Consider the following 19280-nt stretch of genomic DNA (forward strand, 5'->3'; position numbering starts at 1 on the left):
TCTTCAAAAATATTTGAAATAACTCTTGGAGAAAAGGCTTGCTTGTAGAAGATCTGGCTTTATACGGTATATAGTACATACAGTACCATATAATTTAAGTAGATTGGTTTTTATGTCATTGCCAGTTGTAAAATGCCCCAGAAGAATTCTTAAAGTTTAAAAAGTTATGCGGGTGGCTCGTGATTCAGACAAATAAAAATGAAAAATTTATAACAAAGAATGTAGTGGTGGAGTGGAAGGTGTAGCAGTTCAGGCTAGGCAGAGTGGTGACTCTGTGGCTAAGGATTTATGCCTGTGGCTGGAGGGTTGCCGATTCAAATCCCGTGTCTGGCAGGGGAATCCTACTCTGTTGGGCCCCTGAGCAAGGCCCGTAACCCCAACTGCTCCAGGAGTGCTGTACAATGACTGACCCTGTGCTCTGACCCCAAGCTTCTCTCCCTATCTGTGTGTCTGTGTCTCATGGAGAGCAAGCTGGGGTATTTATGCCTGTGGCTGGAGGGTTGCCGATTCAAATCCCGTGTCTGGCAGGGGAATCCTACTCTGTTGGGCCCCTGAGCAAGGCCCGTAACCCCAACTGCTCCAGGAGTGCTGTACAATGACTGACCCTGTGCTCTGACCCCAAGCTTCTCTCCCTATCTGTGTGTCTGTGTCTCATGGAGAGCAAGCTGGGGTATGAGAAAAAAGACGAATTCCTAATGCAAGAAATTGTATACGGCTAATAAAGTGATCTTATCATATCTTGGGTTGCTGGATTAGCACTGTGTAGACTGATGCCCTGCAAAATGTGTTCCTCTCCACTGATTAAATGTCCGGAAAATAACGTAAAAAATTTAAATGACAGAACTGGCCTTGGTCTTGATTGTCTGTATAATAATCACCCAAAATGAGAAAAAGTAATGTTTTTGTCTAGCTGTCTGCCTTGTAATTAGTATACAATTCTTTTAGGAAGCATAGGTAAAAACTCTGTCTGTGATTGTTGTTTTATGTGAGTTTTTAATTAGATGTGTTGTTTGTGATGTCCCCATGCATTGTTGTTAAAAGAATAATCATGCTTCCTGGCTAATTATTATCCTTATTAGCAGTAGCATCAGTGTATTGTTTTCAATAAGAAATATTGTTGTAATATTAAATGCCATTATGGCTGTATTGGTATTTTGATACACGTTTTGACTTAATTTGCTTAAGTGGTCATTAAATCTGATCTACTTTGTTATGCTATACTGTATATTTGACCTATTAAGTATATTTTGTTCATTCACTTATGCAGGGTACTTACCAACTTAGTACTGCTCATAATAATAATAATAATTGCTTACACTTATATAGCGCTTTTCTGGACACTCCACTCAAAGCACTTTACAGGTAATGGGGACTCCCCTCCACCACCACCAATGCGATGGCAGCCATAGTCTGCCAGAACGCTCACCACACATCAGCTATTAGTGGGGAGGAGAGCAGAGTAATGAAGCCAATTCATAGATGGGGATTATTAGGAGGCTATGATTGGTAAGGGCCATTGGGAAATTTGGCCAGGACACCGGGGTTACACCCCTACTCTTTTCGAGAAACGCCCTGGGATGACCACAGAGAGCCAGGACCTCGGTTTTACATCTCATCCGAAGGACGGCGCCTGTTTACAGTATAGTGTCCCCGTCACTATACTGGGGCATTAGGACCCACATGGACCTGCTGGCCCAACTAACACCTCTTCCAGCAGCAACCTTAGTTTTACCGGGAGGTCTCCCATCCAGGTACTGACCAGGCTCACACCTGCTTAGCTTCAGTGGGTTGCCAGTTGTGAGTTGCAGGGTGATATGGCTGCTGGATATATGTATCATGTAACACTTCACTAACTTTGGAAGTTTCTATTATCTGGAAATATTTGCATGCATATACTAATTAAACATCTATGGGTAGTACTATCCCCTGTCTCATCAGAGGGTGCATACAAGTTACAATGGAAACAGGTGGTGCACACATTACACTTACATAGTGTCATCAACTCTGTACTTCATGGGGACACGTGTGTGTATCAGATTTCATCATCTGTTGTGTGGTTTTTAGTCTACATTAGTTGTTAAAAAACATCTACCTTAAGTAGCACCTGGTATATGGTGTCCAATTTCTATGTGGTAAACAACATGCTTTGTGTTTGTGTTTTCTGTTGAAACATTTTTTAATTAAATGCATTTGAACAGAAATTCTACCATCAAACATTGCTACTGTAACCTGATTGTGTTTTTCTTTTTTCAGGCCTCATAACAACAACCACAAGAAAGTTAGATCGAGAACAACAGGCAGAACATGTTTTAGAGGTAAGAAGCAAGGCATATCAATTAAAAAAAAAGCTTTTGTCTTTCTATTAATGCATGTCAGTGGGAGTTTCCTGTCATAATTGGCTTAATGAGGACAAGTGGGTAGTGATTGAAGAGGTATGACAGCATGTAGATATGTTATCAGCATCATCCTTCCAATAAAAACAAAATCTTTAAGTAAAATAATCTGCACAGACCCGAGAATGATAGAAACACTAACCCGAAATCAATCTTTCAGCTGCATATCATATCAAATATATCATAATATATACAAAAAACACAATATAAAAAAATACAAATTCCATTGGTTAACTGCTAAAGGAGCTGTCAGTAGTATCGTTAGTTTGTGTAATGAAGATAATTTATAAGTAGTCTGAGCTTCTGGAATGTGGTTCAATTACATTTGAAGAACATTTCTAAAGTACTTTCAGAAAATGAAATATTTGTTCCTCCCTTCTTGTAAACTGCTTTATTCGAAGGGTTAAGAGCTTATAAAGTAACATTAGTTTTGTTAATATGTTCTCCTTTGTAAATTGGTGAGAGGAAATGACACTGAGGGTAGAATTGCAGCATAGTGTTATTATCCTCAGTTCATTTAGATTAGAAAAATGTAGGTAGAAAATGGGCAGTATGCATGTGGTCTGTTATCTCCTGATTGAAGTACAGTATGCTGGTTTAAATATTAATGATGTTAAAATGTATTCAGAATAATCCACATCGAGGTAATTTCTCTGTGGAGCACAGGGCACAGTAATATCAAACCTTAATTCCGGCTATTACTAGTAAACAATATTTATTTTCTGTGTGTGGAAATTGTGCATCTGTGCCCTGTTGCACATACTGTAGCTTTTTGTTTCTCAATGTTAGTAATGGCAATCAGTAGTAATGACTTAATATACCGAAGTCCATGTATTCTTACCATTGGAACTGCAAGAGTGGAGATATTCTTCAGAATCTGTGTTTAATTCCTTCTGAGTACCATTTTGTTAATGATGTTCCTCTCAGGCATGCTTTGTGTTGCTTTAGGAAAAATGCGCAAGGAACATAATAATATTGTCATTAGTGGCTAAAAGGTTAAAATCTCATCATAACTTAAATTAGTAAAAAACAAAACAAAAAATAGGTATTTTTTAAATAGGTATTTCATAATAGCCTGAAGCCATTTAAATTATTATTTTATCCTGTGGTTTATTGCTTATTATGGTTACAGCTTCTACAACATAAAAGCAACATTTCATCAAACTTTTATATGTTAAGAACAATTCTTGCAATTTAATGTAACCATAAAAATCCATTTTCATTTAAAGACTAGCAGAATTGCAGATCAATGTAGTAAAAATGTGACTATAATGATGATTCTGTTGTCACATACATTAAAAGATATTGATATTCTTGGTGTAGATTTAATTAACTTTGATTTTATTTTATGTTGCAAAAGTTTTTTTTTCCTGCAGTGTAATTAATCTGACCACACTTAAGTATAAATGGGAGCACAATCATGACTTGATGTTTAAAGGGAAAACATACCAAAATGTTCCCAGTGCCTTTTTCCAGCTGTGCTATCTTTTTTAACTTAAAGCTGTAAAAGATCTAACTCACCTTTTACAGAAGGGCCTGCAAGACTTCTTCTGAAAGTCTGCTTCATACTCTAATTAATACTTAATCATTTTGTTGGAATTATTTGTTGTTAAGTAGGCGATTTATATCTTCAAGAAGAGAAAGAGAAAGGTCTGTGGTCTGCGGAGAACAACAGGGAGGGAATTGAGGAAAGTACAGATGGAGCAGGTGTGAGATTATAGATCTTGTGAGGGGGAGGGCCATGACAGAACAATGGCTAAACTTTCCTGGAAGTGCTAAGGCTTCCTGAGAATGTGATACCCTCGGGCTGGATTTGTTTGCTGTGAGAGGTCAAGCAGGTGAAATTTCAAAGCTCCAGAATGTAGTAAGGATTTGTTTGTCTTCAGGTTTACTTTTAAAGGACAAATGTTCTTACACTACAAATGTCAACAAGGCATGTGGAGAAAAACATTGTGAAGTTGATATTGTTGAGTACAAGCGAAGATTACCAAGTTAATGTCTTTGCTGTCTTGTTACATAGAAACTCTTGTAGAAATACTTGGTTTTACCTACAGTATATTTGCAAGTATTCATTTTTAGCCTACTGCTAAGGTCTCTGACTCGTTGTATCTTCTGAGCTGGTCCAATATTAGCCAATGCTATAAAGTGACATACAAAATAATAAAATCCATTTACTGAGGAGTGAGCAGTGTGCATGATGAAAAAATAAGGATCAGTATCTCCTTGAAGCCACAACCCACATCATGAGAATTGGACTGCAAATGCATGGATTGCTATCTTCTAACTGTACATATATTAGTTTAGAATATGCATCTTTCATGTGCAAGTAACATTAAAAGCTGGAGACACTTTTGCACAAACACATCCTTTTAGTTTTCCTGACTTGTTTTCAGAAGGATTTTTTTTCAAGTTGGTCAAATTGGTGTGTTCTTATTTTTAGAACCTCTGATTTTTTTTACATTATAAATGCTCGCATTTGTCTTCTACAAACAAGTTATCTGTTCATGCTTGTGTCATTATCTGCCCAGTATATTTACAGTACTGTGCTCTTTGAATTGTGGTGCAATACAAAACTTTACAGACAGAAATACATATAATTAGTATACTGTAAATTCAGTTGGGTCATTTTTCTGGATTAGGTACTGTTCACATTTATTATCCTTTAAAACTGTCAGAAGTATGATTGACAGTGCTCTGTAGTTTATTTTCATAAGAAAATTAAGGTCTGAAATATTGTGTTTCGGGTGTAAATGATTTGACTTGAATCATACACCGGCAGGCATTTTTCTGGACTTCTGCATAAGGTTCTCTATTGTCTGTTATGCTGTACATGAGACAGCCTCAGGAACTCTTAACCAGATGGATCAAAATTATCATTTGCACAGCATCCACAATCCTTTTTCTTTCCCTTAAATCTTTCATTTGAAACTGATGGTGTTCGAAGATCATGGAGTGTAGCAGTTTCTTACTTGGTAGGTATACCGGGTATGATAAACCATTAATTTCTGGCCAAAAATTGGGGTCCGACACCAACCAACATGGTGGCCTGACCCTGTTTGAAATCATCTTCTTATGAATTGCTGCACCAATTGACTTAAAACTTGGCATATCTCATCAACAACTAAAGCTTTGTAAAGATTTCTGCCTGGGGTTAACATCTGCCATGTATCTGCCATAAAGGTTGGAGCTTAAAACACAGCAGACTTGGCATATAAAGCTGAATGAGCCTGCTGTTCATAGAGTTGTAGCCTGCTGGTAAACTGTACCCTGAGTCACGCACTGAAGAAATAGCATGCCAATCTGGAAAAACCTAATTCCTTAGGGAATTTAACTGAATTCAATATCATATCAAAGGTCTGGTTATTTGCCCCCAAAAATGTTTTATTCTGTGACCCCCGCCATCCCCTATACAAATTTTTGATATACTGTACAGTATATATACTTGTGAACGTTCCTTTCAGCTTTTTCATTTGAAGAAGGCTGTTATATGCATTTAACATTTCTAACTATTTTGTCAAATCATTTGTTTTCTAGGCTTTGGTGACTAGCTGAACTGTTTTGGCACGGCAGAAAGCTAAATAACTCTCAGCCGATTATCTACCTTTGTTTGAACACAGTAGAAACTGCTTACATTCTTTCATGCCCACGTGACCATTTCAAAGTATGTGACTGTTAAGACTTTGAAAGAGAGCTGCAGTGCCTGTCAGAAGCTGTGGCTTAGTTTCCGTTAGGAAAAAGAAAGAGTGTTATTGAGCTATAGATTCCAAATTTAAATAACGGTGCTTTTCTGCTGAGGTCCAAGTAAAAAGGGCAAAGCAGATGAAAAGGTCTGCTCTGGTAGAATTGCAGAATTTGCTTCTCGCTGGTAATCCTGACCCTCCTCACACAAGTAGTGGCTGAGAACAGTCGTTTGGCTGTGATTAACAGTGATAGTTTTCGAGTAGAAACTTTGCTAATAGAGGTAAAATTGGTTTATTTTTTCATATAAAACCACGATGACAAAAGCAATTGTTAGATCACACAATAATGCACTGTTTTTATTGATATTATGTGAGGACCATACTGTAAATTGAAGATTAATTTGAAATCCTGCAGGTCTTACCGAAAAATAAATATTTCCATCCTGTTCTGATTCTATATTGTCATGTTGAGGTCTCTGCTGGAAAAGGACCGGCCGGCTGTTTTAATGAGGAAAATTGGACCTTTAACTAGAGGGTTGTAGAGATAATTACTGTTCTGAATAAAAGACTGGAGATTTTCTGTGTTTTTGGATAAAAACTTGCAAGACAATCCCTGCCATTGCAAGTACTCTGATTTGTTCACTTGAGACTGAAACCCGTTCACAGACTGCTGTTTGTACAGATTGCCAAGAAGATCCATACAGTTTGGGTGCAATTTGGATGTAATTCACAACATTTTTTTCTGAGAGGGTTATAATCAATAGTAAGTATATATCAGAACACACCATTCCACAGCACAATTAGAGAATACATGTTGCTTTTCTTATCATTGTGTAAGAATTGAAGTACATTGTTTTTTTTTCTTCAGGTTTGAAATGTAACCCAAGAAAATCACTTCAGATCTTAGTCATTTTCTATAGAGTTCTGATGACTGGGATATAACTCTTGTTCAGTAGCAAGGATCTACTGGACTGTATTGTTTGTGAATCAGTGTTTTAATACAGTAGTTGTGTCTCTGGTTGATCTAGTCTGATTTTGGGCAACTTGGCAAAGCAAAAATCAGTACGCATAATCTCTTTATGCAGGGGAACACTGACCATGAGCTGCCTAAATCCTCAGGGCCATCTGAATCATGGCAGAAGCTTTTTGCTGTGTTGTTCCTTTCTTGATGACCAGAATTTGTATTACTACAGGGGTACAGTAAATCCATCTAAATGCTAATAAATATTGCATTTATAATGAATATAATTTCTATTTACTATTAATACAGTGCATGATTTGAGGTATGTTTTTACATGCAGTATGTGATACTTCTGATGTTTAAGTAGGAACTATACTTTGAGAAGTTTATCTTTGTGATTTAAAAGCTCGTTACTCCTAAGCTCAAACCGGTAAATTAAAAGATCTTTGCCTCATTTCCTTTTTCAAACAAAACTTTTTTTGTCACAGTTACAAAGGAAAGGAAGCCTAAACCAGCTGCTTAAATCAGTATTTTGTGTTCTGTTCTCTGCTTTTATTTCCTGGGTCAGTTCAGACATCCAAGAGCTTGTCAGTTGTAAATATAAACATCTTCCAATCATTTCACGTTGCCTGGAACAGTTCTAAATCAAGGTCTCCAGATTATGAAGTCTTCCTCTTAATACTTACGTTGCTTAAGATGCCAACTTCAGTATAGAAAAGCATCGAGCCCTGCATTGATAGCTTACATTCACGTTTCCTATTGGGATTTGATCCTATGCCATCACAGTGCCAGATGTCGACATTCTCCTCTCTGCACTGTGGTTGTAGAGTGCCATGCCTGCTTGGAGGATTGAGGCATGACTAAATTTCTATCTTGCAGCTGGTGTGATGGTTGTGAATAGTTGAGATGCTGGGGGGAGTTTTGAAATTTGGCTGGGAGCCCCTGTCCCTGCACACTGGGAACAGCTTACCCTCTTTATGGGGAAACAAAAAACAATCTTGCTGCCTTTTGGTGTGACTCAGTTAGCTGTTAGCTCTGTTGAACTGTGCATGGGCAGTAAGAAGCTGAGTCTGTAACTAATATGAAGTTTCTTCCATTCCCAACCTCTCTGTGCAAATGAGCCTGTAGTAATTCAAAACTGCACTTAAATTAACACTTTTAAAGAATCTATTTCCTGCATTTATCTTTATCAACTTACTTCTTAGTTTCAACTAGACGTGTACTCATGGTTAGTTCTCCAGCATCTGAGCCATTAGCTTTGGTTTGGCATTTTTTTAAATTTAAGTGTATTTTACTGGATTAATTTGAAGTTAAGCCTACAGAATAATTTAATCAACAGAGCGCATAGATTCCACCAACATGCCACTTTAATTTATGTAGGCGAGTTAGAAATAATTTTATAAAAACATAATTGTACTGAAAGTAACACAGATGTTTGTTCAAGCAAGGAACATGATTAGTTAGAATGGAAGCTTTTTTCTGAGTGAAAAATTAGTGAGCACTTAGGAAATTGAATAATTGAAAAAGGGCTACACTTCAGCCAAGTGAATGTAAAGGTTTGCCTAAATTGCATGAACATTGACATTTACTATATAATGACTTAATAGTTTCTGTTGGAGGGTTGTTTATTTAGTGTTGCAAATCATATCTCAAAATTAATTCCTGCAGACCTTACTGTGTCACAGCACATCTCAAATTCCTGAGTATTTAAGTGAATTCAAGTGTGTAACTGTACCTTTAAAAACCTCCTGAGCCATAGCATGCAAATTCTATAGCCTTCGGTAGAAACCAGACATTCAAACATCTGCATATATGTAAATTTTATGATTTGCTAAGAAATTTTGAAGCATCCCTGTGTAACATCATATCAATGCCAGACCTCCTCTGATTTGCTCACTTGAGACAGGAGCCTGTTTACAAGCAGCACACACATCTTTTCACACTCAAGTTTATTCATGCATTCAGACCTTAAAGCGTAAGGCAGTCAGATTCAGTCTCACAAATTAATATTGACATTTACTTTTGTATACCATGTTAATATGCTGTTGTCCCTTCCTTTTCATTTACCAACTTGTCATTTTCTAGTGAGAATGATTGAATTATTATTCTTAATAATAATAACATTATTGTATATAATACAAAATAGTCTTGTAACTCTGGAAGGGTAAAGTTTAATGAATCTCAGTTGTCTCTAGAATTATATTTATCAGTTTAAGAATTTTAGGTCTTGTTTCATTAATTCATATTATATAATTAATTATTATATTATTGTAAATCATATTTATTAAAAAAAATTAAACTAATGCCGTTTGTTTAGGATAATGGTAGATGAGATCTGTAAGATTTGTTGATGTCGTAAGATATCCAGCCAGGATATTACTACCTAATATGACTAAAGAAGAAATAAAATTTGTTTTAGGTATTTACCTTATTATACGTTATGCTTTTGTCTTTTAAAAAATGTTTTTTTTGTGTGCCGTAATATACATTTCCCAAAGGCTTAACACCATTTAGAAATGTTTAAAAATAATTAAAGAAAAGCCTAATTTATTTTCCATTATGTTTTCTTTTTTTATTATCATCACCTTGATTTATCATTAAAATATATCTTGCTTGATTCTGTCATTATTGAGAAATGTGGCAAGCTGGAATTAATTAGCTGTCAGAATACAGGAAACTAGATAAAGAGAGACTTTAGAAATATGACAAGATGTTCTACTTGTCAGAAGATGCATGGAAATGCAGTTTCCTTGTGTAATTAGCTATATGGGGGGAAAAGTGCTTTGAATTTCACTGAACATCTGGGTGTTTTTTTTCTTTTTTGAAAACAGGTGACGGTTATGGATGGCGGCCCTCCTTCAAGACATTCGACTGTCTGGGTGATGGTGAACGTACTGGATGAGAATGACAACAAGCCCCAGTTCCCTGAAAAAGTGTACCAAATTAAATTGCCTGAAAGGGACCGCAAGAAAAGGGGAGATCCAATCTACAGGGTGTTTGCCTATGACAGAGATGAGGGCCCGAATGCAGACCTCTCTTACAGTATAGTAGATGGAAACGAGGATGGGAAATTTTTTATCGACCCGAAAACCGCAGTGGTGTCCTCTAGGAAGCAGTTTACAGCTGGAAGTTATGACATCCTGACAGTATGTGTTGCTTTGTTGGTCATTTTCAAAGTTCACAACCGTCTTATCGAGTACTTTATGTCACTAATAATGATTATAGTTTATAATAGTACTTTGTAGCTATACTGTACTTGGTAATAGTGTTTTATAGTACTCTGGGTTTGTTTTATTTATTTTGCAAAAATAACTTGGCCAGATACACAGGTGTACTGTTGGTATTGTTCCATATAGAAACAAAGCGAGAAAAAAAACACATTTCTAAATACCATTTATACAAGAGATTATGAGGAAGGGTGGGGTGGGATTCATATTATAATTGTTTTGCAGGAGACAGCAGTTTGACGTGAGGTCTACCCAGACCACTTCAACACATACCCACCTACTAGTTTTAATGTGAAAGCACGTTCAGTTAATTATCAGTACGCCCGCGGTTTTCTTTCTTTTCAAAAATGCCAGATGGATTAGTTTGTTCTGCAAATTAAAGGGCATGATTATTTTGAACGTTCAAACACAGGACGCCACCCACATGAATCCATGTTTGGTTATATGCTCTGACAGATTGGTGAGGCCCAGCACAAGCATGGGGAAACCACAGAGGAATTTAAAATCTTACATTAATTCTACAACATGGCCATAGCAGTTTTATTATTGTTAGGTAATTGCAGGATGTAAACTAGCTTTAAACTTTCAATAGGTTGAGCAGACTTTAAAAGTTCAATCCATATCATTTAAAATAAAGAAAAACAACCATAATGACTAGGGTGAATTTTTTCTAAATATCCAAAATTAATCTTGGTGTGTCATAGAAGTTAGAACCCCATGTGAGAGGCTGGTGTACTAATAAGTAGAAGTAGAGTTTCTCTCATTTAAAACAAAACAGCAAGAACATTTTAAAAAGAAATTGCTTGCTTGCTTCAGTGAACTCCCTGCGGTTATACACCTTGCAGGATCTGAACAGCAGATAAGAGATTAAAGACTTCAGTAAAAAGCAGCTAAAGTTCACGGATAATTTTTAAATGTAAGGAAATTAAAAATAAAATTATACTCATTACTTTCCCTAGGATATGTGTTTTCATAAGGGTCAAAAACGTGGTCCTTCAATTTGTTTTGTTTTTTTTGTTTTTTTAATGTAACCATTTTGGAAAGCTTTTTACAAAACAGTTATAATAATGTAATTAACAGACAATCCACAACCTTCCTGCAATTTTCAGATAAAAGCATTAGACAATGGACGTCCACAGAAATCATCTACAGCACGTCTACATATTGAGTGGATAAAAAAGCCAGTGCCGTCCCCTGTCCCTCTGGTCTTTGATGAACCCTTCTACAACTTCACAGTGATGGAGCATGATAAAGTATCCGAGATTGTGGGGGTGGTCTCCATGCAGCAGCCAGCCACTCCTTTGTGGTTCGACATCACTGGTAAGCCAGAGCAGCTGGAGTCAAGTGGAATTGTCTCTCACTAGGTCAACTCTTCTCCTGACTGTCAATCATTTGATCTGAATTTTTATACTCAGTAGCAGTATCACTAAGGCAGTTTACCTGGATTTTTTTTTTTAAATAAACCAATAATACTTCTTCATGAACTTGAGCAACTATATTTTTCAAACCATACCACAATCTAAATCATGACTTCGAAGTGCGTGTGTTGAGCAGATAGATATATGAATAAATGGATAAATGATGATGGTCTGCATAGATGTAGTTGTTATTTTTGCTTTACCTTTCTGCTTCAGGCTTCATATTTCTACATATTTAAACCTCAGGAGCAAAAGAAGACAGATTAACATATTTCGGACTACGCTAGACTTTGGAAAACAAATTATATGAAACAAAAGGCATTCCTGTTCGTTCTCTTATTTGTTATGCTTGGCTGAACTTAAATAACATTAAAAACCAAACTGTGTTGACCTTGACCACTTTTAAAAAAAATCAAAACTTCAGATTAACGACTTCCTGACACAGCAACAGTAACTTGGTTTCCATTGATAGGACTAAAGCTGTTTGTTTGTTTAATGAAACACGGTCATTTTGTGACTGGAAACGATGCTGTGCATTTTAAGAGATTTGTAAAACCCAAACATCTCTCTTTGTTTTCAGCACCTGTATAATGTCTAGTGGTATAACAATAAGAGAAGCAATGGAGATCTTTAAAAGAATGTATCATATTACATCTATATCAAAACTGTAAATAAAACAATTTACAGTAAATAAAGGGTACATCGAATTACATTTACCACATGGCATCATTAAAGCATCTCTTCTTCTATACAGTATCTGTGCTCATTTATTTCTATGTACACATACGGTAGCAGAACACATTTTGGGGACACTGACATCCCAACTGACAGTTGTATATACAGTATTACAGTGAGCACCCTCCAAGCTTTGGGTGAAAGGTAAGAGCAGCAGTCACTGCTCTTAATACGTCAGTGGACAGGTTAGCTGTGTTTGTGTCTGCTGACTGACTTTTATTTTGCAAAAGGGTGGGATGAAAAATCATATGACCATTATATCTGCTGAAGTAATGTGAACTGATGAAGCTCTAGTTAACATTCATATCAATAACGCATTGGAATACATATCCTGCATATGCAGACTCCTGTCTTCCATCCTAAACACAAAGGATTTACATTCATCCATAAAATATTTTCCATATTTGCTTAGGGATGTCGGAACAGTTAATTAATAGTAAATAAATAGTTAATTAAGCTGTCATTCAGGAGAAAGTCCTTTCCATTTGACAATTCCACTAAGATGATAACCGTACTCTCATACATGGGCATGGACAGTATCTCAGTTTTTGTTCACTTTCTGTGTGTGAAAAGATAAAGTTGCTCAAATTTAAAATGAAAGTTCAGGAAAGATCTTTAATTTTGAATACTTGAGTTTTTATTCAGCTGGTGATATACAGTACAGTAGATTTCTTCTCAAAGACAATTGAGAGAATTTGATTTTAATTTATTATTCCCGCTACATGTTTTGAATATGATAGAACTCTTTACTGCTTGAGTTAATTGGGATGATATCTTAGGGTAAAGTTAGTCTCAAATGAAATTAGAATAACATATTATTTTAATAATAATAATAACAGCTTAATTGTTATCTACTGTACCGGTAAGAATTGTTATAATACACTTAGTTGTGGTAGATAAAGATTATTGTGGCTAGCAAAACCTAGTTAGAGAAAGGGAAATGTGGTAGCAAAGAAGATGTTTTGAATATCCCCCTTTAACCAATATCACTTAAACGTTGAATAAACTGTTACAAAATCATGAGTGCAAAATGGGATTATGTGTTACCTTCATTTTCAGTCTACACTTGAATTCCATCAAAATGTTCTGTTAACAATCTGAAGGACGTTAAACTGTATGCATTCTGTGTTTATGTTAGTTTACCCCTCAGCATGGTAACTAAGAACTCATGTTATATAGAAATTGACATTAATTTACACAGTTCCATCTTAATATCTACAACGGATGTTTCCAGTTACCAGTCAAGTTTACTAAAAGCAAACAGTGAAAGCCCTTCATTTGATGAGAAACTAAATTAAACTTCTCTTCTAATCACTCAACTTGTTCATCAATTAGCATTCTTAAACTGCAGAGACTCTGTAATTCATGTTGCCTGTACCTGATATTTCACTTATTACTGAATGATACTGAAAATGTAGGATAGGGCAGAAAATCCCATTTCCATTATTTAACAGTTCCTTATGGTTTTAAGTGATACCTGATTGTATTCCTGATTGTCTTTAAACTGCCAGCAGTTTCCTTCCCAGCCATCATTGATTATGGTGATTATATGATTGTGTTTATTAAAAGTATTCTACAAGAGAACAAAGATGTGAAAATTAATAAAAATAATTCTGCGTCCTTAACCTTCCCTTGGAAGCTCTACTGAAGGAAATGTACTAAAGCCGAAGCTTATTTAACCATCTTGTATATTTCCCTTTTTTATCCATTTTTTTCATTTGTCCAACAAAGCATTGAAACAGTAAGTATAGAGAAGTATATACCTTCTGCATTTACTTCCAGCTTTTCATGCTTTGATTATCTTCTTTGTGACTTTCTTTGCCTTTGCTCCTTACTCAGGCTTCACATTTCTTTTTCTTAAACCATTTTCTTTCTTCCTTTCTCTTCCCTTTTCCTGTTAATGCTTCGCACCTTGAAGGTGGCAAACATTCCCGGGAGATGTTCTATATTCTTCAAACAGCTTGTGGCAGGAATTGTTCAACAGAAGGTATCTCCAGTTCGAACAGAACTGCATTCGATTTGTTTTACCATTATTGAACGCTTCTTTATTGTTTTCATCAAAAATCTATCTGTAGATGGTGAACTGAGTACAGACCTGTTTATAGACACAGGCTTTCTAATGGTAACATTTTTGAAGATGACAGCACTTCGTCTTGTTTTTTGGCTTAACAAATCTGACCTTAGATTTTTTGTTTGTACATGTGTTGCTATGTTGTTTTTTTCGTGGTAGAAGTTTGCTAAACATAAAAGTGAGGAACTGGTTTATCTCTAAAAATAATATGCTGATATATTTGCTAGATTTTGGGATATGTCAGTTTTGTCTGCATATCACTTTTATAACAATAAACTAACAATTTTACCTGTGAATTATTGTGATACATCTATTAAACCTTTCGGTCTTAAAAAATGTGTAGCTTCAGGGGCAGAATAAGTAGTCCCATCATTTTAACCTTAAAAATGTAATGTGCTTATAAGTTTTTCCTAGTAAGGTTATTCTTGGCATTCGGTAGCCAAACCAAAGCCTGTTTTAGAAGCATAGGGCACAAGGCAGGACACAAAATTGGACAGTGTGTTAACCCAAGACCAGAGATCTGGGAGGCAGAACTGTGAGTAGTGATGATCACCATGACACCACTTCACTCCTAGCAAATCCAAAGGATATTAACAAATATGAGGATATTAAATGTCTATTGCAAATTGTGAAACGTTAACATATTATTAAATCGGTCATGCTTTGGTAAAGGAAAAATCAGGTAAATGTATATTTTTTCACATTTGAGTTTCTATTAGTGGCTTTTAAGATGCTAGACAATGTCTGTGAAACTAAACATTGTGGTCATCTTCAATCATCCTGTCAGCATTCTGCGGAAATTTCTTGCAAAGCCTAATTATCTGGTTCATTGAATGAGCAATTATGCTTTGTGGGTAGTAGGATAATGCATGGTCACTCTGCTGATTTTAACAAAATACAGTTGTCTTGGATGATCTTTTAACACACACAAATAAGTGTATGGGCTCAGGTTATCGACAGAAGTTGGAAAATTGTGATTAAAATAAATGGGTAGCAGGTAATGAATAAATACTTGCAAGTGAAATCTTCACCAAAAAATCACAGATTAATTTCTCTGGCCAAGACCTGTCTGTAACTGTGAGAATTTCACATCACTGGACAATTAAACCATTTAAGTTTGGAGTTACTCCTTAAAATTATCTCAGACTTTTCTTTCTTATGAGTATGGCTATTTTTTGTTACATAAGGTAAGTATATAATGTGTAACAACTAAAGGCTTTATACTTCACTTTAGTGAGGACGAAGATTGTGACTTGAAAATCATGATGAATAGTTTAGTCTTGAAAGAATGCTTTTGAATTCTCTACTTGTCTTTCACTCCCTTGTCTGTTTTTTATCTTTACCTGTGTTTATGATAATTGTTTAAATATAGCTGTTACATTCAGATGTGATTGTTAGACTTTAAATGGAATGAGGTTCATGTTTAATTATTTATATTTATCTTTCATATGGTTTTCTTCAAGTAAATTGCATTTCACAAAGTTTCCTTGTTTTAATGCATTTAAATTACTAATATGTCTTCACTTACTGTAAGTTGTATAAATTTAAAACACCAGTACAACTTGTTTCCTTGATACTGCACAAAATTGTGATAAGCTGTTCAATTTCTACATCTCTTGTAAGTAAAACAGGTGTATTCTGAATTGTTTCTACAGAACTCACCATCATTATCCCCATAATAATTGCCATAATTCACAATACCACTATTTCAAGCATTTGTGAGGAAGAAAATTAGTTTCTGTCACTACCTTGAAGTAGATGCTAGCAAGAAAGGTTGACAGATTTATTGAGTTTTTTTATTCTTGAACAACAAACACATTTTAATTGGTGCTTCACTCCTGTTATCTTCATCTGTATGCAGATGATCCATAAGGAAAAAATGACATTTGTATGTCTCATAAAAATATATACCTGTTCAAGGGCTAACAGTGTAAAAGTAATTAGTTTTTTTTTGTTTTTCTGTTTGCTCCCAAATTAACTTTTAGTGCAACAGAGAACCAGCCTTTTGTGTTTGCCATTGAAGGGATAAAGTAATGAACTTTTAATCTATTTTTAAGGAAAGGATGCAATTTTGATGTTCAGCAGAGTATTTAATAGCTACTTTGTGTGAAGGGGTTTTGTTTCCCTCTGTAATTTATTGAAGAACTTGTCCTTCTTTTTAAGTCTGAAACCAGATGTGATTGTTTAGCTTGATTTCAATGCAACATTTTTGTCATCAGAGCTGAATAGTCTTTTGCTTTAAAAAGTCTTTCACATAGTATTTATGGCAAATCAATTTAAAGCAAAGCTAAACACTGCAACAGTGTGTTTTTTCTGACATGGCTCTGCAGAAGTCTATGGAGAATTCCTGATCACTTTGAATTATGACGTTAATTACATATTCTGGGTAATTACATGCTTGCAAGCAATTAATGAGGGTCAAGTGTATATGATGATGGTTAACATGTTTTTTTTCAGTAATTCAGAAGAATAGGGCCACAGCTCAGCAGCAAATGTTTATTTCAGTAGTGGTTTTTCTTGAATCCATGATAATTCTTTACTTTTTTCAACTTTTTATATAAATTAGAATTTGATACATGAGCATTGTGCACTCGTTGACAGTGAGAGAATGGTGAAGAAAGAAATCTGGTACATCTTAAGTAGAAATGTTTACTCTTTAATGCATATCCATAGAAAAAAGAAAAAAAAGGATTTAATAGATGAAATCTCTTGCAGAGTTGAGGTCAGATTATTTGAAATGCACTGAAGAATGAAACAGCAGTAGTTCTTTTCTTGTTTTGAGTTCTCTGCAGCAAACTAAAGTAGTGTGGCATCAGCCATAAAACTAAGCAATGATTAAGCCTACTAATTCAGCCTAATGCTTAAAATCAGAAAAAGACCAAGGAGCATCAGGTCTTTAAATCAATTTGTTTTGTGAAATGGCACTGCCATTTAATTAAGGTTTTTTGTCGTGGTTTAATCTGGGTGAAAAGTACATAACTAGGTGGAACTAAAAATAAACTTGGAGCTTTAGTTTCTTTTGCCAAAGCTTTCCATTTTGGCTCCTGATGGGTTAATTTCCTTTAGAAAAACATTCTGCAGATATTTACTAATTTAAGGCCAGATGTTGAATCATTTTGTACATGCCACAGTGTACAAAAACCTAGCCTGAAGTTAAAATGCAAAATAAAAAAAAGACTTTATCACCATGTTTATTATTACAGCAGATGTATACAGTGTGAGATGAATATTGGTAAGTTATACTATAGCACTGCAGCACACCTACTGACCATGAAAAATATGATCTAGTATGAAGTGTTGTGCTTCAGTTTTAGTAGAATAAATTCTGGGAGATGTTGTTCGCTATCATAGGACTGAAGCATCATGAAATTGAGAGAGTTTCAGTAATGCAGTCAGTGTAAAAGATACTGTATAGAGGACTGAATGGCATGACAATTGGAATACGTTTTACAGCACTAAGCAGACTTTTTGTCATTCTGAAATTACAACATATGGCTGTTAAGAGTGCTTTCTTTTTAGTAGTTGTGTTCAGCACACTGTATGGAAGGTTACCTAATGTTACCTAGAATTTAGAATGCTACAAATTGTTGTAAAATTAGTTTTTACTTTAGATTTGTAGCTTGAGAAAGTTTTGTAATTTTGTTTATCACATTAATATCACGTCAATATTTTTAGAAGCATTTTCTCCTTGTCTCCCTGTTTTGCTGTCGTGTTTTCCTTTTTGTTAGTCATAACCAGAATATAAATAGATACATTAAGCCATGTACTTATTAACCATCAGGAAACAGTGAAGACAACCACATACAGTACAGTACGTAAGCTTAAAGCAAAGCAAGGGGGTTGCTTCTTCAGTTATTCTGTAAATGAGCACTTGATGTTTTGACTCAGAAAGCAATGACACATGGATTAAATCATGGCTATTTTTTAAAACTACATAAATCTAAAAGAAATCAAGCCAAACTTTAGCATTTGAGATAACCCCAATTAATGAAAGGTATAGACAAATCAGCGTCTTACAAGATAGGATGCAGGAATTGAAGTACAAAACTAAGCTAGGGGGTGCATAGTTTCACGCTGCCTGCTGACATCTTTACACTTTTAATGCTGAAGATAAAAAATAAATCTCAACAATAACCCTGTTGGCATTGAATTGTGTTTTTCACAATTGTGTTTCTATGGAAATGACTGGATATTTTTTGTAAATTATTTAAAACGGTGCAGTTAATATCAAGACAAAGGTAGAAAGTAGCAACCATTTTTACATCTTTGAAGGTCTGCAGTTGAGTTTATTGCAAGAACTGCATCGTACCTATTAGGAAGAATATAAAAATCTAAAATGTGTAATGAACCTACAGGTTTTTATTTCTATGTATTTTTTTTTCTGAAAATGTTGCAGATGGCCAGGAAATTTATTTCGCAAGTGCAATTAAATTAATGGCTATAAAGGAGGATTTTGTTTTTCATTTTCATGCTTCTGTTGCATTACTAGAAATACTTTGTAGAATTACAGATTTATAAGGTTTTACAGTTTACAAATAAGCAACATGTACTGGATTTATATAAATTGTGGTTTTGTTTGTTTTTATGTAAATTCTGAACTTATTTTTCTCCATACAGCCTAATACCTTGACAGCAGTGAATTCTTAAGGTTCTTTTATCCCAGCCTGCCATAGAATTATCTGCATTCCCACATGTGAATCAATTACAGTCCTGAGATTCTTCTCAGTAACAGAGTTCACTTCTTACGTTCCATTTCACAGTGCTTATACAGAGTTCAGGCTCCTCTAAATTTGTT

The 19280-nt window shown here is 35.2% G+C and overlaps 1 protein-coding gene across 10 annotated transcripts in view; it reads left to right on the forward strand.

Moving 5' to 3' along the window:
- LOC102696169 (protocadherin Fat 3) overlaps nucleotides 1–19280 on the forward strand; it is a 202811-nt gene that overhangs the window by 126224 nt on the left and 57307 nt on the right. For 7 of the 10 annotated variants that reach the window (XM_069190096.1, XM_069190094.1, XM_015341579.2 and 4 more), the window contains 4 exons: nucleotides 2254–2315; nucleotides 9866–10180; nucleotides 11371–11581; nucleotides 14333–14401. In XM_069190096.1, the coding sequence (XP_069046197.1) occupies nucleotides 2254–2315; nucleotides 9866–10180; nucleotides 11371–11581; nucleotides 14333–14401 (657 nt within the window). The remainder of the gene's footprint in view (nucleotides 1–2253; nucleotides 2316–9865; nucleotides 10181–11370; nucleotides 11582–14332; nucleotides 14402–19280) is intronic. The other 3 variants (XM_069190097.1, XM_015341584.2, XM_006627833.3) reach the window with 1 other exon arrangement.

Source organism: Lepisosteus oculatus, chromosome 5 (genome assembly GCF_040954835.1).
Source record: "Lepisosteus oculatus isolate fLepOcu1 chromosome 5, fLepOcu1.hap2, whole genome shotgun sequence".
Classification (NCBI taxonomy): domain Eukaryota; kingdom Metazoa; phylum Chordata; class Actinopteri; order Semionotiformes; family Lepisosteidae; genus Lepisosteus; species Lepisosteus oculatus.